This window comes from Podarcis tiliguerta, assembly GCF_965153285.1.
Source record: "Podarcis tiliguerta genome assembly, chromosome: 2".
NCBI lineage: Eukaryota > Metazoa > Chordata > Lepidosauria > Squamata > Lacertidae > Podarcis > Podarcis tiliguerta.
Window position 1 is genome coordinate 116983875 of NC_139535.1, and position 25612 is coordinate 117009486.

General features: G+C 46.7%; 1 protein-coding gene across 3 annotated transcripts in view; it reads right to left on the reverse strand.

The window, feature by feature from the left end:
- The window catches only part of KIF5A (kinesin family member 5A), a 67920-nt gene extending 49125 nt beyond the window's left edge, over positions 1 to 18795 (reverse strand). For all 3 annotated transcript variants that reach the window (XR_014508264.1, XM_083428223.1, XM_083428221.1), the window contains exon 1: positions 18213 to 18795. Coding sequence is in view for 2 of the 3 variants with exons in the window: in XM_083428223.1 (XP_083284349.1) it covers positions 18213 to 18341 (129 nt within the window). In the remaining variant the exon portion in view is untranslated. The remainder of the gene's footprint in view (positions 1 to 18212) is intronic.
- Positions 18796 to 25612: the final 6817 nt, after the last annotated feature.

A 25612-nucleotide genomic window follows, 5' to 3' on the forward strand; every position in this document is an offset into this window, starting at 1 on the left:
AGCAAAGAACCCTAATTGGGCTGGTGCTCTGATCTGAAGTGCATTTAATGTAACAACTAATCCAGCCCTGCTAAAGACCACCCCATAGAGCCACCCACCCCTCTCTCTCCACTTTCATATTAATCTGTATGAATGACCCACAAGAGAATCGGGTATCTTATGCAAGTCTTGTGCCCGTGTCTGAAAGTCCTGGTGAACTCAACAGGACTTTGTTCTGAGTGGAAATGCCTAGACCTGCGTTGTGAGTCACTATCCAAATTGACGATATTATATAACAGAGAAGAAGATCAAAGGGAAATAACTTGATTTTAAAAGGCAAAAGATTTGTATGATCTGAGGCAAAGCCAGACTTGAATTTAAACCAGGTGGGACTGCATTTGAGATGGATTATAAAAATGTATTCCTGAAACCAGCTCTCTTAAGAGGTCTCCAGGTCCTGGGTGTCTGATGGGACAATCTTGGGTGAATCGGACACTTCCTTTCCTCCTGAGCTTTTCCACTACAGCATTAGCAAATTTGTAGCTTGCTACAACTGGAAAAGTTCCAGGTCTCCTGTGCCTTTTTAACAGAGGTAAGAAAGAGATTTTTTGACAATGCTGCTTCTACAACTGCAGCCTGCTAGTTGCAGATGCTCCCCAAACAAAATTCTTTCCTCAACCTGATGTTCTGCAGATGTGGTTGAATGACCATTCCCATCAGTCCCAGTATGGCTGGTGGTCAGGGGTGATGGGAAGTGTAATCCAGCAACATCTCAAGCGTGCCAGATTTGGGGAGGCTGCCTTAGCACTCCTCTTCTGTATTTTAAAGGCAAAACTAGAAGTGATGTTAAGTACACAAATGGTCCTTGCATGTTTATTTTGTTATTTATTAAATAGTGACTTCAAGGGGGAGGATCCAGGTTGGGGCTGCAGTATAGAGGAGAAGCAATTCGAATCTTTGGCCCACCAGTGTCCCAATTCAGGTTGGAGCCCCTACAGGTGCTATTTGCCCCAGGAATAAAGTTCCTAGGGACAAACAGCAGCTGTGGTTGTGAGTTAGAATCATAGAATCGCAGAGCTGGAAGGGACCCAAGGGTCATCTAGTCCAACCCCCTGCAATGCAGGGATCTCAGCTAAAGCATCCATGACAGATGGCTACCCAACCTCTGATTTAAAGCCCAAAGGAAGGAGAGTCCACCAGTTCTCGAGGGAGACTGTTCCACTCTCGAACAGCTCATATTGTCAGAAAGTATTTCCCTATGTTTAATTTTTTTTAATTGGTTTTCCATTATACCCCCACTAATAGCCAAATTATAAAAATCACAATTAATTCCCAAATTATACAATCAACAATTATACAAAATGCCAATCAACATCAAATTAATACATTTTAATTAAAGTGGCTCCCCACATGATGGTTTGGGTGCATTTCCGATTTTATATCACTGTGTTCTTAATTAATGTCAGTTAGATTTCAGTTATAATAATGATCCCTTAGTCCACAGCTACATAATTAATGATTTCCATTCGTGATGCTACAATATATTAATTTATAAAGCTTCAAGTGAGGAAGGCAAACTATTTTCTTTATTCTGCCCTGCGTGTGAAAACTGTTCTATCCATGGAGATTCATTCTGTCCATTTATGGACAGCTGTTGTTTTCTCCCATCATGGCTTGGGGTGGAACTGAATCTTGGAGTTTCTCAGAGGTCTTATCTCTCTGTCCCTTGCTTTTGTCTCGGAACAGGCAACAGTCTGTCTCTCTAGTAAAACATGTCACAGATTTTTGCCATTTCCCCCTCAGCCTAGGAAAAGGTGGGCAGTTTCCAATGCGCTGAAGATTTAATACTCCTTTCCAACTCTCAGAATCTCTGCAGCGTTCTTATCACAGCCCCCAAATTCTTTTCCTTCCAGCAAGAGATTTATGGCCCAATCAAACTTTATCTTAGATTACATTCTGTCAATAACACACACGAATCTCAGTCTCTTTTTCCTTGTCTGTTGTTTTTAAATGGAGGTGAGGGGAATTACTCTGTCTTTCCAACACAGTCATACTTGAGCTTCCCCTCACCCTCTTTTCTTCATTTCAGATCACACACAGCTTCCATTTTTGCTTGTTAATATTAATGTTACGCCAACGTCCCTTCCTCACTTGTAAATATCTTTTTATCTTATATTCCAGAGAGGGTTGCTAAATCTTAAAAGAAGCTTAGAATAAACAAACCATGGGCTTCCTTCTCTCCAACCAACTCTCACACCGAAGAAAATCTTATCTCAGTTCAAACCTTTGATCCATGTAGCTGATATATTCCGAAGTATGTTGTTGCAGCCATTTCCCTTCATGTGCCAGTACTTTAAACCAATTAAAGATCCAATTAAACAGAGAACCTCTGATTCCTAAGGGCTGCATAGGAGGGTTTTTGCACTCAGTGGCTCCTGGCCTCCCACATTCCATGCCTGACCGAGAGCCAGGTACCAAGACAGACTGTGAGTGATGCCCATTCCCCCTGTCCTTGGAGGGAATTTGCAAGGATGATTTACCCGTCATCCTTGTTTTTTGTTCGCTGATGATCCCTTGCTGTCGTGGAGGCTGTCCCCCATTTTATATTTGTGCATCTGGTTCTTCCGGCCTAAGTGCAGAACCTTACATTTGTCCCTATTGAAATTCATTTTGTTAGCTTGGGCCCAGTCCCCAATCTGTTAAGGTCATTTTGGATTCTGATTCTGTCTTCTGCGGCATTATCTACCCCTCCCAGCTTAGTGTCATCTGCAAATTTGATGAGCATCCCCTCAATTCATTCATCCAAGTCGTTTATAAAGATGCTGAACAACAACAGGCCCAGGACAGAACCCTGTGGCACCCCACTTGTCACTTTTTCCCAGGATGATGAGGAACCATCATCCCCTCTGCCACAACACTGCAGTTGAAGGGAGAGGGGAACGGTTAATCATTAATATTATCTACACATAGTAAATTCCGGCACTCTGCTAGGATGGTTACACAAGCTCAAACCCAAAAATGCAGTTATTTGCAAAGTCTAAATCAGACAGGTCAGGAGGCCGTTTCCTGTCTAACCAGCTATCTGAAACTGCTGATGTTAGTTAAAGGTCAGAAGGTCGTTTCCTGCCTAGCCAAAAACTGCTGTCAACTAAAAACCACTAGCAAGATGTTTCCTGCTTTGCTTCTGCTTTAGATAAGAAGAGATACGAAGGGAATGCTTAACTAGCAAACACGTGTACAAGGAGGTGGGAGGGGGTGCTTAAGAAGTGCTTAGCTAGCGGCCTTAGCCAGCAAATATAGATGTGCCATATAAGGAATAAGATGGAAACTTGCCAGCTGATTGGGGAAGTTTTGGGGGGAGGTCTGGGAGGTGGGTAAATACTCTAAAGTATAAGAAGGCTTGCAGATGCGTATTGCTGCACAGTCAGATTTCAGAAACTATATTCTGCTGGCTGTCTCTGTGCACAGATTTGCAATAAAACTCTTTTCTCCAAAGAAGAAACTTTCCTGGAATTTTTTTATTCTCTTCTCGGTCCTGGGGACGCGGGTAAGCAATTCTCTGGCAAAGTAAAGGGCATAAGCCTACAGCTTGGTGCATTGGCCGGGAAATTGCCCCACCCCAAGGGGGCCGGGAAGAGCCAGGCTCGACCAGGTGAACAGCTCGGACCGGAGTCCGCAGGCTTCAGCGCGCACCCTACTGATTCGTGGGAGAAGCCGGCCACACCGCTCCTGAGTAGGGACCTCGGTCGAGGGAGAAAAGAGGACTGGCCAGGAGGGAATCCGCAGCGGAAAACGGTAAGCCCAAGGGACAGGGCGTGGGCCCCAAGGAAAAGGGGGGCGAGGTCTGATCAAGCCTCACCTGGTTGTGCAGAGGGCCGCCAGTAAGGTTGGGTACAAGGGAAACAGAGGGGAGAACTGGCCGATTGCAGTAGTTTGCCGCCAGTAAGGTTGGGTAAAAGGGAAACAGAGGGGAAGTTGTATTGGTGTGTTTTGTGTGTTGCATGTTGAAATTATAATGGTGTGATTTGTATGTTATATGTTGCATGTCAGATACTCCAGTGACTGAATTGTTGTCAAGTGTGGGTCGGGGCCTAGCGCTCCCCTTGGCCGAGCGATTGCAGGGTTGTGCGTTTTCTGCCAGGGCGACCTCGTGCAGACCACAATCTGTATCGTGTGAATTGTGAAAGAATTTACAGCCCAGTCAGGTGCGGAGTATCTGAAAATAAAAATGGGGTCTGGGGCAAGCCAATGTAGTCCTCTGGAATGTTTTTTAAAGAACTGGAAAGCGGCCACAAAGCATGATGATTGGGGAATCAGATTGCGAAAACAGAGAATGAGGACATTATGTGAAGTTGACTGGCCCGCACAAACTAATTGGCCGTCAGGAGGAAGCTTTGATTTGCAACTAATCAGCCCATTATACCAGAACATATTGAATGTCCACCCCGACCAAATCCCTTACATTTCTACTTGGAAAACCAATGTAGAAAAGAATCCACCGTGGTTGAAAGCCTGCCAAGGCGACGCCCCACGAAATACAATTTGTACAGTTCGACCGGCAGGGAAGGCAGAAAAGCCCCCGGTGATACCAGACCCAGAAGATGAGGAGGGGGGAATCATCAAACCGCCACCACCCTATGCTCCACCAACTGCCCCTCTAGCAATTCCCCCAGGCCCAGGTCCCCAAGCACCGGAAGGAGCTAGCCCCCAGCCTGAACCCCCCAAGGCTGATGAATCAGAAGAGGAAGAAGAGGATGATGAGGAATTTGTAAAGGGATTGGTTGAGTTAGCAAAGAAGGGAAGAGAGTGGACTCAGTATCAGTCTTTGAGATTGCAACAGTATGTACAACCCTATGCGGAAAAAGTGGATGTTAGCCCCCACGTGTTGGCTGCAGCAGGATGCTCCTCAGCACAAGGGAAGAAATGGCAGAAGGAATGGATAGAAGCAGCAACCAGGGCAGCCTTCCATAAGTCCCATGAGGCACAGAAAAAGGGTGGGGTCGGAGTAATGCCCCTCCGAAGGGTTTATGACCCACCGGGACCTCCAGGGCCTGGTGGGGCGGAGGCACCACGGACCTACACGGTCCAGCATATACCCTTTTCAAGTGCAGATGTTTGTAATTGGAGAAATCAAAATCCTTCCTTTGAGGAGAATCCAGCTAAAATTATAAAATTGTTTGAAGGGATTTTTAAAACCTATAATCCCACTTTTGATGATGTGCAGTATTTGATGGATGCGCTGCTAACCACAGAAGAAACTAGGCGAATCCATGTTGAAGCTCGAGTACACATGAGAGCACAGGGAACACCGGATCCAGACATTATAACAGGATACCCTGATAGTACCCCGAATTGGAATTATCAGACTGCTGATGGCCAGAAAACCCTCACTACCTACCGCCAGAACGTATTAAATGGTATGAGAAGGGCAGCCAGGAAACCCACCAACTTTGTGAAGGTCAGAGAGGTAGTGCAGGGGAATGAAGAGGCCCCAGGGGCTTACCTGGAACGCCTGAAGGAAGCCTACCGTCAGTATACTCCTGTAGACCCAGATGAGGCTGCCAACGCCCTTATTGTAAAGGCTGCTTTTGTAGCTCAGGCAGCGCCCGATGTCCGCCGAAAAATTCAAAAACACGAGGGGTTCATGGGCCACACCCTTGAGTGGATGTTAGAACTGGCTCAAACCACTTACAATCAGAGGGAAGAAGAGGAACAAAAGAAAAAGGAGAAGTATCAAGCAAAGAAGTTGATGGCATTACAGGCCACCGCACCCATCCCTCAGAAAAGAGGAAGTGCCCGGGGAGGAGGGCAAGGCCGCCTGGGGAGGAATCAGTGCGCCATCTGCCGGCAGGAAGGGCACTGGAAAGGAGAATGCCCACAGGCCCACTTAGGAGGGAGAGGACGAGGAGAACGAGCCCCAGGCCCAACCCCCAGGGGACCTGGACAGGAACTGAGACCTTGGTCATCGACAAATGCCAGCAGGGGTAGAGGACGTGGACAGGGACCTCCCTGGTACCCCTCAGCCCAAAGGCAGCCCGGCATGATGAGCCTGAGAGAGGAGGAAGAATACTAGGACAGACCGGGCCCAGCTGCTTTAGGTTCCCGTGAGCCCATGGTCAAAATACAAACAGGGAACCAAACTATCCCCTTTATGGTTGACACAGGAGCCGCCCACTCTGTTTTGCCAGTACCAGTGTCCAAGCCCACCAAGCAAACAATTAACATAATAGGAGCTACAGGCAAATCACAAAGAGCCCCATTCCTGCAATCTGTTGTCTGTCGCCTGGGTGGCCAAGTAGTCCAACACAAGTTTTTATATATACCAGAGTGTCCCATCCCATTATTGGGCCGAGACCTGCTATCAAAATTGCAAGCCCAGATTTCCTTTCAACCGACAGGAGAAGTGACAATGACTACAGGGCAAACAGGAGAGCTTTCCTTAGAAGTACCCTTAAGGGAACACTGGCGCTTAATGATGGTAAAAGAAGAGGAGGGGATTATTCCAGAAGACCTCCTGCAAAAAGTAAACCCTGGTGTATGGGCAGAAGGCAACCCGCCCGGAATGGCAAAGAACATCCCACCTATAATAGTCAAGCCCAAACCCTTCGCCAACCCTGTGGCTGTGAACCAGTACCCTATCCCCCGGCGAGCTGCAGAAGGAGTATGGGTACATTTGGAACGGTTACTTCGCCATGGCATCCTGAGGCAGTGTCAATCTCAGTGGAACACCCCACTCTTGCCGGTGAAGAAGGAAGATAACTCGTATCGTCCGGTCCAAGACCTCCGATTGGTCAACCAAGCCGTGGAAACCCTCCACCCCAATGTGCCCAATCCTTACACACTGTTGAGTTTAATACCTCCTACTGCCTGCTATTTCACGGTACTGGACTTGAAGGATGCATTCTTCTGCTGCCGTCTGGCAGAGGAAAGTCAGCCCCTGTTTGCATTTCAATGGATGGATCCAGGAACAGGCACCAAGGTGCAATATACGTGGACGAGACTTCCACAAGGTTTCAAGAATTCTCCAACCCTTTTTGGGGTAGCATTGGCCTCGGACCTGTCTAGCTTCCCCACCAGCCCACACAGGGTCTTGTTACAGTACGTGGATGACCTTCTTTTGGCCTGCTCAGACGAGGACACGTGTATGAAAGCCACCAAGGATTTGTTGAATCACTTGGCTGAAGCAGGATACCGGGTATCTAAGAAGAAGGCCCAAATATGCCTACCCACTGTAAAATACCTTGGATTTGATATATCCCATCAGCAACGGACCCTTAGAGAAGAAAGGAAGCAAGCCATTATCCAGATTCCAGAGCCAAAGAATCGCAGAGAACTTCGTGGTTTCTTGGGCTCGGCAGGATTCTGTAGAATATGGATCCCTGACTTCAGCACAATTGCCAAGCCTCTGCACGAGTCAACCAGAGGAACTGAAAAGGACCCCTTTGTGTGGGGAGAGGAGCAACGGCAGGCCTTCAAGGATCTGAAAAGGGCATTGCAGCAAGCACCAGCGCTGGGTATCCCAAATCCTGAGAAGCCTTTCTCCCTGTTTGTGGATGAAGACCAGGGAACAGCAAAGGGAGTGCTATGCCAAAAATTGGGAAGCTGGCAGCAGCCCGTGGCATACCTATCTGAGCGCCTGTCGCCTACAGAACAAGGCTTACCGCCGTGCATGAGAGCAGTTGTGGCAGTAGCCACCCTACTGAACAAAGCAGACAAATTTACTTTTGGCCAAGACACTGTTTGTGTGACTCCGCATGCAGTCCCAGCACTGCTTGACATGAAGGGTACCTATTTCCTCTCCCAAGCGAAGATGAGGAAGTGTCAGATGTTATTGTTGCACCCACGTTTGAAGTTCCAGGTCACCACCGCCCTCAACCCAGCTACCCTGTTGCCGGTAGGAGAAGGTGAGGAGCAGACGCACGACTGCATTGAAGTAATGGACGAAGTATATTCCAGCAGGCCTGATCTCAAAGACAAAGCAGACCCCCACTGGCTTTCATGGTTTGTGGATGGAAGCAGCTTTGTCGAGGCTGGGCAGCGAAAAGCAGGCTATGCAGTGGTAGCCCTGGACGACCAGGTGGTCGAAGCAAAGTCACTCCCGCCTGGAACATCGGCCCAGCTGGCAGAACTAACTGCGCTTACCAGAGCCCTGAGCCTGGCAAAGGGACAGAAGATAAACATCTATACTGATTCTAAGTATGCATTCCTGACCTTACACGCCCACGGAGCCTTATGGAAAGAGAGAGGTTTGCTTACCTCCAGAGGAAACCAGGTGGCCCACCCACAAGCTTTGTTGAACCTTCTGGATGCTGTATGGGAGCCTGAAGCGGTAGCGGTTATCCATTGTTATGGACACACAACTGGACCAGGGGAAGTGGCCAGAGGAAATCGATTGGCAGACAAAGTGGCCAAGGAAGCAGCTCGGGAACTAGCCCCCATCCCGGTTATCGGAGCACTAGTCCCAGAAGAGATTTTAAGCACCGCTGACAAGCCAGCTTATACCAAGCAGGAAAAGGACACTGCAGACGCCCAGGAACTGACATTGACCAAAGAAGGATGGTACCTTACCCCTGATGACAGGATATGGATTCCAGAGTCTCTTTCGCGGCAAATAATTCAGAGGTACCATGATTCAACCCACATAGGACCCGATGCTACAACCAAGCAGCTGGAAAAATGCTTCTATATAGCCCACCTCTACCAACTGGCAGCCCAGATTTCCAGGAAATGCCTGCTGTGTCAGAAGAATAATCCCAGAGCCGGACCACTGGCTCCCCCAGGGATTCAGCACAGTGGAACGGCACCTATGGAAGATCTTGTCGTGGACTTTACTGAATTACCCCGTTGTGCACTGCACCGCTACCTGCTGGTAGCAGTGTGCACCTACACCGGATGGGTCGAAGCATGGCCCACAAAGACTGAAAAGGCATTTGAAGTAACCAGGTGCCTGCTTAGGGAAATCATCCCTCGCTATGGATTGCCAAGGTCCATAGGATCTGATAATGGACCAGCATTTGTTCATGCAGTCCTACAGGGACTGGCAAAAGCGCTCCAGATCAACTGGAAGCTGCATACTGCTTATAGACCCCAGAGTTCTGGAAAAGTAGAGAGAATGAACAGAACTCTAAAGAATCAGCTGTCCAAGCTGACACAGGAAACCGGGTCTAATTGGGTGGCCATGTTGCCCTTGGCATTACTCAGGGTCCGCAGTCTTCCGTCAAAACGGACCCACTTGTCACCTTTTGAAGTCCTGTTTGGGAGACCAGTCCCATATGTTAGAATGTTAAATCCGTATGTTAGCCAAGATGTGCAACTGAATAATTATGTACAGTCACTCTCCCGAGTTCTTTCTTATCTCAACAGGTGGACCCAGGCTCGCACCCCATGTGTGTTGACTGAACCGTTCCATCAGTTCGAGCCAGGTGATGAAGTGTGGGTGAAAGACTGGCAGCGAGCCCCCCTACAGCCCTGCTGGAGGGGACCATACACCGTGCTACTCTCTACTCCTACTGCTGTGAAGGTTGCCGGCATCACCCCGTGGGTCCACCATACTCGAGTGAAGAAAGCCATCTCGGATTGGACAGTAACACCAGATCCAGAGAACTCCCTTCGGCTGACCATCTCCAGACGCCTGGCAGACGACCGCTCTGCTGATATCACACCGGAAGCTGATATCTCAACGCACAGCTGAAGAATTGGATGGGAGGGGCGCCCGCGGGCAGCGTCCCCAACTCCGTGCCAGGACTAACCCAGGAAGCTCACCAGGACATTTAATATTTCCATAGGGACTTTATCTTTTCTTTTTGTTATCTGCTTTATGTCCCACAGCCCTGACCCCACTGAGCCATACCGCATTTATTGGCCTGATGGACTCTGCTACGACTGGTTCGTCTTACCGGTGGTAAGATATGGTGTGCTCTATGGCTATTGGAAACTGGGATTTGATGAGATTGCCGTCTTAAAACACCCCACTGCCCCGTTGTGGCTCCTCTCCCACACCACTGTCCGGCATGCGTGGATAGTGCTCATACGGGAAGTTGCAGAGACGCTCGAACTCTATCGAGTTCTGGACCGCTTTTGCTGTTGTGGGAGGGTAGTCAACTGTTATATGGGAGGTAGAGCACTGTACCAACCTCATTTGATAGACCAGGTCCTACTCTTAATGCAGGCGATAGATGGGACGGAACCTATCTTAATGCAAGTATTGCAGGGGTGGGAGCCTTAACCAGGTGTGCATTGAAATTGCTAAACAAGTGGTTCAATCCACCCATCAGGGTTAGCAGAAAAGTTGACCCACGTAGTGGGAGTATCAGCTCACCAGTGGACTCTCATCCTTGAGACTCAACAGATAGTCGGGCACAAATATCAGTGAGCTCTTCAACAATGAGCACACCCCCTGAATATTGGTGGGAGGAACCATGGAAGGATTGGGGTTGGTGGATAGGGGTTATCTCAACCGCTCTTGTCATATGGATGTGTGTTTTCTTTTGCTGGCATGAGCGTCACCGATTTTGTGGGAGGGAACAACCAGCCCCCATCCCCTTGACCCTTCTGGTACTAGCCCTACTTGGGTTGGGTCTGGGAGATGACTCACATATACGGAAAACCGGCCGGTCAGAACCCTATCATCAGATTTGGAGTAATAATACCTATGTTAGAGATATAGATCGTTTCTCTTCTATGCTTAATCTTTCTGAATGCTGGGTTTGTATGCATATCCCTCCACAATTTAAGAAGCCTGGCATACTACTGCATAGTATTCCAATAAATGAGTCATTTAGAATTAGTAATCTTATGTCAGATGGTCGCACCTATTCACCCCCAGTGTTTCTGTCACTCATGGAACAGGCACCTCGTTGTCTCCGTTTCAATCATAACAGCAGCAATTTTTTAGGTCACTATCCATATTGCAATTGGACTTATGAGTATATTAACGGATCCTCCTGCTTCCAAAAAGGTACTTCCATTTATGATGCTATGTGTGTCGATTTTTATACTTGGTTTACCTGGATGACGGCGCGCAGCAGATCTAACTGCCTGCTCCAGTCTGATTTGTGGTTGCTCTGCGGCACAAGAGCCTACAAAGAAATCCCCTCTGCCTTTTCTGGAACCTGTACTTTAGGAGTAGTCGTACCCCTGGTGTATAAGATGGATAAGCTCCCAACAGTCCGTCTGCGTAACAAAAGGGACGCGAAATCACCTATTAACCAGTATACCGGCACAGCCGTCTCTAGGTCCCTTCTACCCCCTTTGGGTGTAGCCATGAATTACCGGGATCTGCATAGATTGGCAAACTGGACCGAGGCTTTGTTTAACTCCACCATCTCGGCCTTAAAAGCAATTAATAAGGAAATGTCAGAGATAAGGGAGGTAGTCCTTCAAAATCGTTACGCTTTGGATGTAGTCCTTGCCTCTAAGGGCGGAGTTTGTGCCTTAATTCATTCCCATTGCTGCATGTACATTTCAGACCAGTCAGCAAATATTTCAGCCACCATCAACCACATGGAAACAATGATAGCTGAAAACCCGCTGAAAGCCACAGGGAGTGATGCATGGGGTTGGATGTATTCCTGGCTCCCTGATGGCAGTTGGCTCAGGAATGTTATAGTATTATTAGCAGGACCGCTATTAATCCTTTTGCTTCTTTGCCTCTGTATCCCCTGCTTATTGCAATGCTTGCAGCAAATGATGCAAAGACTCCTGTCACGGAAGCTAGGACCCACAGTCATCGCTGTGATGAGGGAGTATAGGCCCATACCCCAGAACGAACCTAAGTATTAGGTTGTTCAGAAGAAGAGGAGGGAGTGAAGGGAGAGGGGAACGGTTAATCATTAATATTATCTACACATAGTAAATTCCGGCACTCTGCTAGGATGGTTACACAAGCTCAAACCCAAAAATGCAGTTATTTGCAAAGTCTAAATCAGACAGGTCAGGAGGCCGTTTCCTGTCTAACCAGCTATCTGAAACTGCTGATGTTAGTTAAAGGTCAGAAGGTCGTTTCCTGCCTAGCCAAAAACTGCTGTCAACTAAAAACCACTAGCAAGATGTTTCCTGCTTTGCTTCTGCTTTAGATAAGAAGAGATACGAAGGGAATGCTTAACTAGCAAACACGTGTACAAGGAGGTGGGAGGGGGTGCTTAAGAAGTGCTTAGCTAGCGGCCTTAGCCAGCAAATATAGATGTGCCATATAAGGAATAAGATGGAAACTTGCCAGCTGATTGGGGAAGTTTTGGGGGGAGGTCTGGGAGGTGGGTAAATACTCTAAAGTATAAGAAGGCTTGCAGATGCGTATTGCTGCACAGTCAGATTTCAGAAACTATATTCTGCTGGCTGTCTCTGTGCACAGATTTGCAATAAAACTCTTTTCTCCAAAGAAGAAACTTTCCTGGAATTTTTTTATTCTCTTCTCGGTCCTGGGGACGCGGGTAAGCAATTCTCTGGCAAAGTAAAGGGCATAAGCCTACACAGTCCCAGTCCATTGTCTCCTTTCTCTTAGTGGATAGTTAGTACATAGAAACCAAGCCACTCATAAGCATAATACCACAACTAGGGCTTGTCTACTATGCCCCCAGAGTTCACCATGTCTTTGCAGCTGCCTTGGTTCCTATTTCATGTGTGTAGTGCACATGACATTACCCTCAGACAACACCAATCTCATACAGCCATAGAACTGGAAGGGACTATTTGCCTGAAAATTAAGGGGATGATCCAAGAAACTGGGCGGTGGGGGGGGGGGACGGACTGGGCTCCAAACCACTGCACTTGGAATCACAGAAGTTGTTTTGGCATTTTGGTGTAGGTGTCTCAATTGTTACTTTCTGCTATTCTCCTTCCTCAAATACTTATTTATTTTCTTGCTGTGTACATAACTGCTTCCAGCACATCTGGGTTTTTTCTTTATCAGATTTGCACAAAACCAAAAAACTGCAGAAGCAAATTTCCAACACCCCACTGTGTGCTTTTACACACTTCTTGGTCAGGATTTACCAACAAAAAACAAGGTGTGCACACATGCCCTATCCCTATGCAACTGGCATGTTAGACTCAACATACAACTGGCATGTTAGAATCAACCAATCAGATGGCAGAGACAAATAAGAAAGGGAAGGCTGAGGCCTACCAGTAAGAGGGAAAGACCAAAGTTGCTCCTCATACAATTCAAATCCACGTGGGTGTGGACTACTCTGGTCTAATTCAAATGGAGGACAGATGGATTAGCAGCTACATACAGCTCAAAGGTGGTTTGGCTCTAAGAAGGATGGTATTGATGTGTCCAGCAATGTATCAGGCAGGTGATCAGGAATGTATACATTGCCATGTATGTCACTATTGCCATTGCAGTTGGAGCAAACACAGCAGAATGCTGTATGCACCAAAAAAAACACAAAAAACCCTATGGACTCTGTAGAGCGGATAATACAATTGCAATCCCACGTGCAGTTTATAGAACAAGAGCAATGACTGAAAAATCTGTAGTAGACCTGGGATTTGTTTGTTTTTAGGCGTCTTGCAGTATGGTCAATTTGTGTCTGAAGCAGCAGAGCTGTTTCAGATTTCAACTGGGAGCTCCCCTGCCTAAATGTTCCTCCGTACAAACACGTACAGATCCCCGCACAATGAAAACTAGCATGTCAAGGGGAAGTTAGAAAACTAGGAACCAGGTGGAAATGTTCTAGTCTATGTGGGGATTTGTATATGTGCACAGGATCATTTCAGTATGTGAAACACCAAAATTCTGCCTCTTAGTTCTGTCCCTGCCCCCTGCCAGCTGAAGTACATGAGGTAGGCTCCAAGATCTTGCAATATCTTGTACCAAACTGGCCCCATCACTGCTCCCCTTTTGGTAGGCTGCCAAGCAAGGCACTACTTTCTAAACCAGATTCTGATTATTCATGTTGGAACCATTTTTTTTAAATTAATTGTTATGCTGTTTTATTGTGACTTGTAATGATTCTGGGTAATTATTTTACTTTGTGTGTTTTGTTTGCTGCCTTCAATTTTATTCTATTTTTTAAATAGAAAGGCAAGATACAGAGACTGAAATAAAATTAAAGAACCCTCCCACCTGTAGGCTACAATGACATAGCCCAGATGTAAGCTTACAAGCCCTGTGAGAAGTAGGCCATACTTATACTGAAATCTTGTGATTGCAAAAGCACATCCCCAGATCTAGGGCAGAGGTTTTCAACCTTTTTGAGTCCATTGATCCCTTGACCAACTACATTCTTGCTGGGGCACCCCTGTGGGGCTCAGGAGCCCAGTTATGTCACCCCTTGCCTGCAGAGCTGGCAACCCCTCACCTCTTTTTGAACACCATCCCTTGTGGAGTGTTCCCTCAGCCTCCCCTCTGTCCCCCTCTCCTTTGCAGTCTGGGCAGCCACAGCTGCTGCCCCTGGTCTCTGAGCTTCCACTCTGCCCCCAAAGAGAGGTGCCTCCTCACACTGCCCCACAAGGGCCTGGGAAGCCCCCCCTGGCCAGCCCCAGAGGCACTATTGGCCTGGGGAGCTTGTAGCCAGGGCTGATGCAACGAACAGCTGTGCAAGACTTTGAGAGGCTGAGACGCAAGAGGGCATCAGAGGAGGGAGAGAAAGAAAGAGGGACAGAGGCCAGTGTTGCCTTTGACACCGTGACCATCATTCAAGGCACCTCAGGGAGCCACAGCACACTGGTTGAAAACTAATGATCTAGGGTCATTAAATGGGCTCATAGGCTGGTCAAGGCCCTGCCATTCTGATTACAGAGGTATTGTTCCCTAGCTAACTCCACACCAGGTTAGGGTCTCTCTCTCTGTAACACGAAGCAATCTGAAGTGTAGGCTTTAGGCAGTTACATCAATGAGTGCACAAAGAATGCCATCAAAGGGACAAAGTGGAAGGCTGGCATCTGTTTCACAGTGGAAGGGTCTTCAAGTGATCCTACCACACAGACAAAGGTCTCTTGGAGAGGTAAGCTCCAATCCATGCTCAGGATGTTTGTGCAGGGATTTGCAAAGACTGACTTCTTCAAGCATCTTTACACTGAACCTTGTGTGTATGTGTAGTTCCACCTCTTGCTGGCTGAGTCACACTCTTGCTCTCAGCTCACCCTTAGTTGCCGGCCTGTAAAAAGGGCCTATTAAGCAACCTACCTAAAATGGCTGCTCTGAGAATGAATAAAATAAGGACCAATTAACAGACTCTGGCTGGGCAGGCGATTCCTCATTTTCTTTCTAGCCTCACAGGGTTGTTGCAAAGATAAACAAGATGAGAGTTGTGAAAGTGTTTTGTATATAAAAAAAGAGCTGTAGAGAAATGAGTAAGATACCAAAAGTACCATAGCAAAGCAGACCAGAATCCTTTCCCCCACCACACACCTCTCTGAATGCATGGTTTTCCCACATCATGACTGTGTCCCACTGGAAGCCGGTGTAGCCAGGCTAAGCCAGGAAACCAAAATGTTTCCTTCTGGAAACAGAGAGGCCCTTCCAAAGCAGCAGGCCCCCTCTTTCCTTGGAGGGTTTTAAGCAGAAATTGGATGGCCATCAGTTATGGATGCTTTAGCTGAGATTCCTGAATTGCAGGGGGTGGAATAGATGACCCTTGGGGTCCCTTCCAACTATGATTTCACTGTAGCTGTTCTGTCAGGGGTGGGGAACTAGTGGCCTTCCAGATGCTGTTGGACTCCAACTCCCATCTGTCCCAGCCAGCATGGCAAGGGTGATGGAGGCTCTAGTCCAGCAACGTAAGAACCACCACAGGCTTCCCAACCCAATCTAGATGCTGTGGCCCAGTTTTCCCCAACCTGATACACGATGGCAAGAGGAGACATGTAGCTATACTGGTCCATTAGAAAATATTAGGGTCAGTAGGAATGCCACAAAATTGTGAGCTGCTTTCAGGTTCCCCATAATACATTTCCCAGTTATAACAGCAGCAGCTAATCAGCCAGTTCTCCCCCTGTGCAGCTGATGTGGTTCCCTGCAAGAGCCACCTCCAGCCTGGATATGTTTGGCACCAGATGGATAAAATCGTTCAGCCAAAACAAAAGGAAAAGAAACACTGATCAACCAGATGAGAATGGCATGTTCCCCCCGCCCCACACTTTCCCTTCCAGCCCATCCATCACAAGAACCCTAAAGTACGAAGCTGGTAATGGAGCCGGGAGCCAGTGAGAAGCCATTGTTTGCAAAACACCGAGCAGCTTCGGCTGCCACCACATCCAAAGGTTGCAAATTATACAAGATCGCTTGTGTAATCTAGTCCGGAAAGGAGTATTGCAAGGCAGAAGGAGTACAGATTCCGAGGGCATTGAAGAAAGGGATCCTCATGGAAACAGGCTGCCCAGTGATGGACCACAGTCAAGCACAATGGAGGGGAGTGGTTCCTAGGAAGGAGCTGGCAGTTCCTTCCCTGTCACTGCTCTGAGGGATGACGAAGCAGCTGAGCCCAGGCAGGCAAGCAAGACGGCACCGCATCCTGCTGCCTGCTCCCTGCAGCGGCTTTTGTGCCTTTCTGGTGCTTTGTTCCAGAGGCAGAAGAGAACAGGGTTGCTGCTTGCCAGGGTAAAAAGCAGAAAAACCCAACTGTGGCTAATTTGCACACCCGAATTCCTCTTAAAATAAGCAGATTTTAAACACTCTGGTGTTGAGGCTGGCCTTAAACAAAGCAGGTGGGCGGACAGGGTGGGGGAACCATTCAAAATGGTTTGAGCCGGGTTGAAGTGGCCAAGTAGCAACTGCAGGCCAGGAATTGTCAAGAGAAAGGGAAATAAACTATGCTAATTGGGGGAAAGAGGCCCCTGATATTTAAGAAGCTCCATGGAAAATCTCTGCTCAAACACCCGCAGGAATGACTTTGCAGCACAACTGTGCTAAATCAAGAGGCTTCTCCAAAATACCATCTTGTTCCAAGCCCAGGCATGAGAAGATACCCTTTGTACCCAGGTGGAAAATAAACTTGATATCCCAGGGCTCCATTCGCCTGTGCAGTGAGAGAGGAGTCAGGCAGTCCCATTAGCACAGATTAATAACTTTCTCTGCAGCAGAGGGATTGAAAGGCACCCAGAAACCACAGAGAGTTGTGCAACAGACTTGGAGTTGGGATGGGCAAGTGGTTTCTTATTCCCGCATATGCCTTCAACAGCTGGGGTCACCTTGGGGAGGTCCTACGCCTACCCTTTTCACTTTATGGACAAGAATCAATGGGGTCAGTTGCTCATGACTGCACTAGCAGATCAGTCTCTTCAAACATGATGGGTGAGGTAGGTAGCCATCTGTTGGGCAGCCCACAAAATGAACACCCTCCCTTTTGACCACATACCCAAGACTGTGCAACACCTCCCACAGGATACTGAACCACTGATAGATATTTTAAAAAACCTCCGTGGCCATGGCTCATCATGGGAGGCTGACATGAACGTCACTAGCCACCTTCCCAGGAGAACCAACTCCCACTTCCTGCCCTCCTGAAATGGAGGTTGTCTTTAGCAACTGAAAGAAGTGAGCATCATGAGGTCAAAAGCCAAGCGTTGTACCAAGTGATGAACACAGAGACTATGGGGACGGGGCGTTGCCAGTTCTGAGTAAACAACCTACAGGCTCCTCAGCAAGCCACCTGCATCACTTTGAACCCCCATCCTTACACTGCACTGGTGTAACTTAACATGGTGTAAGTCACTGTGGTAGTGGTGGGGGTTGGTTTTAAAACAGATGATGGTGGGAATCAAACAAGATTATCTCAACCGGTCAGTTTGCAGCCCTTCAAGAGAATAACCTCAGAGGAGGCAGCATAATTTGGGCAGATTCAGAGGATTTAAGTTTTAAAATTTGGGAACAGAAGATAAATTCATGGGGTACAAAGGGTTTGTGTAGGGGGGGGAGAGACATGGTTGCTGCTGCTGTTTTCCTCCCAGCTCCCAGGGATCCCTCCTTTCTTCCGAGTAGCCAGACCAACAGCTCATCTAGCCACACCCAGTGGTTTTAAGGCTGCAGCACTAAGGATGGAGCAGTAGCAGCCAAACAATTGAAATAAACTCTAAAGTCACAATCACCAGCACCCATTTTCTAGGCAAATGGATACGCTATAGGTTATTTTACAGGTGGGCTTTGCTGTGATCCGGGAGATTTTGAAGGACATGGACCCACCTTATTGAACAGGCCTGGCTCAGGGCAGTGATGGAGGGGGTGATGCCCCTTCTTTTGAGAAGCATCCCTGCAGCTGCTCCCCCAGCCCCCCCCCCCAGCATTTGCTTACCCCAATGATGACGGTGTCATCCCCCTGGAAAACTGGGATGAATTTATCTCCCCGTATGATCTCCGACTGGTTCAAGGGCCGGAACCTACAGAGCACTTTGATGCTACATTCATTGACTTCTGTCGTCATGCTGGCTGGGCAATTGGGCTCCCTGTTCGTCCTGGCAGCCTTTGTGGCGAAGAGGTGGAGGAGAAGCAATTCCCAAGGGGAGCCGAGAGGCAGAGAAAGGTGAAGGCGTCGTGCAACGAGGCTTCAGCAGATTGCAGAACGGGAGAGCGAGATCCCTGGATTGTCACCCCACAGCAGCAGAGCAATGGGGCTCTCTCAGCTGGGCTGGTGCGTCCTCCGCGCCTGCGTTACCTTGGGATGCTGCTTGCAGTGCCTATATCTCCCTCCTTCGTGCTGCAGGCATCGGCAGCATCAGCAGCGAGCAAAGGGATGGGCAGCTGGAGCCAGGATGCTATAGCTTTTAAGGTGGAGCGGGTTCTGATGACTTAAGGTGGAGGCAAACATGCTGGTCCTCGCCCGCGGGTGTGGAACCTTTTTCAGAATAAGGGCTGCATTCCCTTCTGGGAAACCTTCTGAGGGCCACATGTCAAGGGTGGGCGGGACCAGACGCAAAAGCGGGAGGAGCAACAAATGTATTCCCCCCTCCCTGCATCTCCGCTGACCTCCATCCAGGCAAGCAAGACACATTCCTGAATCCTGCCAGGCAAAAAGACTCAGGCTGTGGCCTGGGGAGAGTCCCCAGCGCCGGATGGAGAAGACTGGAGGGCTGCTTTCTGCTGCTGGGTGTGATGTTCCCCACATTTGCCTTAGCCAGTGCCCCCTTCCTCGGGTTTTGAATTGCAGCTGCTTTGTTCCTTTTGAACCCTGACCTGGTGCAAAGGAGGGCTGGACTCCTGGAGGCAAGGGGCAAGTGCTGATTCGCTTGCTGGGTTTAGGAAAACAGCACCTGCCAAAATTCCCCTTTATACACAGCCCTGGGCTTCTTTGGGAGGCAAAGCAGGGTAAAAATGGGATGAATTAGTAAATAATAAAAGTGAGGATCTGCACCCTTTTCCTAGGCACTCTTTCATTTAATTTAGACTCCATGTCTCAAAAAGCACTCTGCACTGCCCTAATGCCTACTATGTTGGCACTGGCTATGATTATTCACTGCTGAGAGGGGGGGGGACATTTAGCATGCATTCAGATGCCCTTTCTTTATTATCACTCCATAGTATATAGGAATAGAGGCAGCTGCTTAGTAACAGATCAGGCTATTTGTTCATTTAGACCAGTGGTGTCTGCGTTGCTGGCAGCAGCTTTCCTAAGTCTGTCACAGACAAATATTTTCCCTCATCTTCATGATCCTTTTCTAAACTGGAGATGCCAGGGATTGAATCTGAGACCTTCTACATGCAAAGTAGGTGTTTTTCCATTGATTGAGCTCTAGGCCCCTCCTCACATGACCTCAGGCTGAGGCCAGAGTCAGTTCCAGGCATCCTGTTCATCAAGCATTCATCCTGATTTGTTTGCACAAAGTTTGTGGGGACGTTAGATGTCATTGCCTATTTATTGTGCATTCGTTCTGTTTGCAGGGAGGATAGACAACATTGCGTCAAAGAAATATTATCCCACATTTTCCAGTGCATTTCCCTGTCACTTTTCCTAATCACGAAAAGGTTGATTTTGGAAGGAAGTCAGTTTGTTGTGTAATAGCGCCAAATCAGCTTTAATTGCACATCTTGAATTTGTTGGCGCGCGATTGAATCCCACTTGACAATAGCAATGGTCTGAAATTACCCCAGGTTAAAATAAATGTCAGTCTGACTGAAGATGTCATCCACCTAAATACTAGGTGACATGCATTATACTTGCTCATATGATTTCTCATTTTTCCAAAGCACCCAAACAACCCAAACCAAGACTGCCTCCACAAATACCATGGGAGAGGCCACATTCTCATGCCTCTCAGGTTCTTACTACCTGAAGGCCAAGATTGCTGCTGGAGAAACAATAAATATCTTCTTTTTTGAGATGGGGAAAGCAGAACTGTGTTGTGTACACATATGGTCACCCCATCTCAGAATGGACAGCACAGAACCAGATAAAATGCAGGAAAAGGCAACTAAACTATTAGGGGACTTAAACGCCTTTCCTACAAGGAAGGAAAAAATGTGAAGGGGGTGAGCTGAACATAAGAACATATTGTTGGCTGCTTTTTCAAATTTGTTTATTTGTTTCATTTTATTTTTTGTAAAGTAAATCCTGCTTTGGATTATCTTTTTAAAAGGAAAATTAAACACTAGTGGACTCGGCTACATTCGTCAAAAATGAATGCATTATAAACCTGCAACATCAGATGGCGCCAGAGAGCAAACAAATTTTCTATGTTATTTTTACATAGGTTTTTTTTCCTTTGTTTATTTTCTGACTTATTAATAGCGGGGGTTTTCCTCTTTGTCTAGATCCACCCACTGTCTCTCTAAATTAAATATAGCACCCACAAAACAGCTAATTCTGATGGAGTAGAAAGTCTTAGCTTTCTGATTCCCCAGCATAGGATCAGGAAAGATTCCTGTCTGTAACCTAGGAAAGGAATCGGTGTAGACCAGAGACCAGGTCCTTGTGAGCTTCCAGTTGCTGTTTGACTGACTCCAGCTCCCATCACCCCTGACCGTTGGGCCATGCTGGCTGGGGATGATGGGAGCTGGATTCTCAACAGCAGGAGCCACAGATTCTGCTTTCCTGGTGTACACAGTAGTGAGCTATTTGGTCCAATGGCTCTTACTTGGTATATGTTTGTGTTTGGTTTTGCACCCAACCTCTTCAGCCCTCTGCTCAGATGGGTTTTGACCCGTGAGATCTATAATTATGGTGGTTCTGAAGGACTCCCCTTTCTCAGAACTACTCATGGGTGTCTGTGGTTATTTTGGGGGAGGGGTAAAGTAAAACACTAAGAGGATGGAGGTGGCTAGTTTCTTGGAGGAAAAGATAAATGTACAGTACATGTCACCTCATATCTCAGGTTCTACCAATGCAAGAAAGGTGGAAATCTGGGGGTTGTGGTTCAGCATACCCCCCCATGGATGTTCATGGGACTACTGTTGCCTATTTAATGTGTGCCCATGTCCTATAAGTTTATAACCAATGCTGGCTTCAAATTTTAGGGTGCCCTCGGGCAAGATCTCCTAAGAAGGCCTTCTAAAATGGTGACAGTTTACAGACTCTGCTTTCCACTTGTGGTGGCAGCAGCACAAGTTTGTTGTGTAAGAGCTCCAGACCAACTTTAGTTGAGGGAGAAATTTGGTTTGCATTTAAAGCTGAGTTTTTCAAATCCACCCTTTCTGAAACAATATGAGAACAAAGCATGCAGAAAAAGGCACCGGATCAAACTCTGTGTGCTGGCCTGCAGTTTCTGTGGACCCTTGGTATGACTTTTAGAGTCTGATCTTCTGCTGGCTCATAGTTCTAATATATGTTTAATCCTTCATTGGTATCAGATACATGTATAGAGCGCAGTCGTCCTCTGTCAGGAACATAGGGAACTGCCTTATAATTAGATCACTGATCCATCTAGCTCAGTATTGTAACTACACTGGCTGGCAGAGCCACTCCAGAAGTTCAGACAGTCCTACTTTGACATGTTGGAGTTTGAACCTTCTGCATTCAAAGCAGGTGTTCTACCACTGAGCTACATCCCTTCCCCATACACCGCCCCCCCATATCTGCCTTCTCTAAGCCTCTGAATAATGCCCTGGCCCAGGAGATATATATCTGGTAAAACCTTTGAATCATCAACATTGCTTACTCTTCCAGGAAACTGGGGGCCAATTGGACAGACGCAGCAAAAACTGCAGAAATCAAATTGAGGCTGACGTGTGGAGGGAAAGCAGTACCAGAAGTGCAGTCACTTCTTGCATCAGGCCCCAAGCAAGACGAGGGTGCAGCAGCTGCACTGACTTGCAAAGTAGATTCCTTTCCTTCCAGATGAGCTGAGCTGAATGAAGCTTTAAAAAGGAGCGGGTGAGGATAAGGGAGGTCAGGCCCATGCCCTGCTTGTCAATTTCCCAGAGGCACCTGTCTGGGCTTCTCCTGGGAAGCAGGAGGCTGGATTAAACGGTCCTTGATCTGAACCAACAAGGCAATTCATAGGATGTGCTCTGTATGTTTTACCACAGTTATGTCAGTAGCAGTTATGTCATTCTCTCCAATACTTAATAGAGGAAAAGAGGTGCATTGAGAGCCAGTGTGGTGATGGACCAAGACTGGGCAGAACCAGGTTCAGACCCCCCATTAAGCTATCAAGTCCCCTGAGCGACCTTGGGCACCATCTCTTAGACTAACCAACCATGCAGGGCTGTTGTGAGAATAATGAGGGGAGAGAGTCCTCAGTATTGTAGAAATATAGTTAAAGAGATGCTACAAGAAAGGGGATGGAGGTCGGAAACAAGGAGGCAATAAAAACAAACAACTCCTAATTCATGATGGGGTGTGGTTTTTTTGTTCTCAAATGTTTTTTGCTCATGTATTTGATACCAAGATCAAATTTGTGTCCAGCTGTCCAAAATGTTTCTTGAGGATATATTTCTCCCTCTTTATATTCTGTTTTAAATTTAAGACTTTAAAGTATAGTTAAAACAATTAGAGCCTTGCAGGTTCCAGGAGAGATAATATTTTTGCTTACAGTGTGATTCCATCAATGTTTACTCAGAAGTGAGTTCCATTGAGTTCAGTGAAGCTTGCTTACATGCTCAGTATTTTATGGGATCTGTTGTGAAATATGTAACTTCAGGCTTTGTTTGTCTGGCAAGCTCTGGTCATTTGAATTAATTTCAACACACAAACCTCGTATTACTTTTTAAAAAACAAAACAAAACAAAACTTTAATGGTTTTTAAAAATACAAATACAATAACCTTTAAACACTTATTCAGCAGTACAGCTCATGGTGTTTGTTTTATCCATTATACAATTACATATTCAACATTCAAACATATTACTTAATGTATTTTATATTTACAAAAAAAAAATGCTTAAAAGTATTAGATGCACAGATCTAATAAAAAGTCATAATGAATAATTAACAATGCGCATACATCAAGAGGAAAAGGTGCAAGTATCATATGTTGTTATAAGCCGTCTTAAAAGGATTAGTCTTGCATTATTTCTTGACTATCAGCAAACCAGAACTGAAGGACAAAATGAGAAAAGACATATAAAATGAAGGATGGATGACACATTTCACTCAACAGCCTGTCCTCCAGTCCTGATGAGGAACACTGAGTAACAGTATACCTATCACATTAATACCATCCCTTATTGCCACGCCATACATTTAAAGCAAATGCAATAAAAATAAAAATAAAAATCCTGGGAACCACAATTTACTACTCACAGAACTACAGTGCCCTTAGAAAACAGTTCCCAGGGTTCTTTGGGGAAAGATGTGCTTCAAATGTATGGTGTGGCTGTAACTTCAACTTTCTAAGAGCTCAGTCTTGGTTTTGTTTTTGAATGAGTTGCTGAGCTGAATATTGAATCAGTGGTGGACAAACTTTTTTGTTGTTGTCTCAGGTACTTTGTTGGGGCTGCATGTTGATTGTGGGTGCGACCCAACAAAGTATCTTCCTTTACCTCTGTACCCAGCAGGCTGGGAGGCACAGATTGTGCTTGCTAGAGACCTGAAGAGTGTAAGCTGTTGACCCTGTAATAAACATAAATCTGCCCTTATTCCCTAATGGGGGACACAAGAGCCCTTATAGAGTCCTTTGCAGGTTCTCCATCGGTCGGAGAAAATAACAGAGGCCAACCAGAGAATATTGAGAAGCAAAGCAGCTACTAAGCCTGATCTTTATTGAACTGTTGCAACAGGGTGCCCCCATCACACGCAGGAGAAGGAGGAGGACCCAGAACCAAGGTGTGTCCAACCTTATATAGACATTTTAAATTGTCAGCCCTGAAGTCCAAGCCCACCCCCAGAGACATCATACCTACATCACAGAAAAGGCAGTCTACAACAGAAATCTGAGTGCGTTGTTTAACTCCTGTCTGGCAGGTTACCTGCTAATGCTTGCTTGATTGGATTTCCTGGGGAGCCTGGCCAGTCTTTTGTAATGATAAATACTTAGTTCCTGAGCCAGGTCACAGGCTCAGCCTATTCATACACAGACATACCCTTCAGACAGGATTTGTGAATGAAAAGGCAATGGGGAGGCATTTCCATTTTCCTTCGACCTTGCAGAGAAATCATTTGGTCAGTTCAGGAGTCAAAATGGTTCTAGGGCTTTTTTCCTGTGCTGCTTGAGACATGTGGTTTATATATTTATGTACATGTTTGCTTGGTACATTTATGAACATTTATTTTATATATATATATATATATATATATATATATATATATAACACAAAAAGGGTATATTCCTGAGTTGATAATTGATATAAAGAATAATTTATTAAAAGGCTTGGGGTGTCTCAAGTCATTCATCCCTGTTAAATAACTGTACCTAAGTTCACATGCAGAGGACTGAGAATCTTTCATGCAGTGCTTTTTTACTGGGGGGGGGGGCCGCATACCCCTAAACATTTTGTGAATCTTTGTACTTTTGTCCATATCCTGTGTTTATTCTTCCTATAAAATGGTGATTTTCTTGAGTCAAAATGAGAGTACCCCTAAACATTTTTAAAGGAAAAAGCACTGCTTTTATGTACTAAAAAGCTAACTCATTCTACAAGTGCAGAGCATCGTCCCCATCCATGCATAAGTAGGCTCAGGGAACCTCAGGTTTGGCAAAAGTATGAAATCGGGGAACAACGACCCAAAAACAGCTGAATGTGCAGATCCTCCAAGTGTCCCTATTTCTAGGGACAGTCCCAGATTTACAGGTTTCTGATTTGATCTCAGAATGTCTCGCTTTTCCTTAGGACGTCCCTATTTTCTTCGGAGAAATGTTGGAGGGAATGAGTGTGCTCAGTGACCACAGGGAATGTTTCCTTTTGAAAGGAAAAAAAAACCTGTAGAGGAATGGGGAGCGGGGAAAGCGTAATGGTCTAGTATAGTGGAAGCAGTGGCAGACTTTGGGGCCTCACGGCCTCTCGCACGCCATTGCAGAGCAGAGTCGGGGTCCCTTGAGGGCAGCCAAACGGGTCACGCTCCCCGCGTCGCTGCAGAGGGGTCGCTTTCTTGTGAGGCTCCCTGAATACCTGCGATGGCCGAAAGGAAAACATAAATTTGATTTATTTTATTTTTAAATTAAAACCCTCGTTTTGCGTTATCAGTTGTGAGCATACGTCGAGAATAATAGCAGCAGCGTACATTTTCCGTCCCCTAGCAACACGCAAGCGAAAAACGCCTATTCCGCATCTCCTTCGGCGACTACAACTCCCAGAAGGCACTGCGCGGCCGAACGCCCTTAC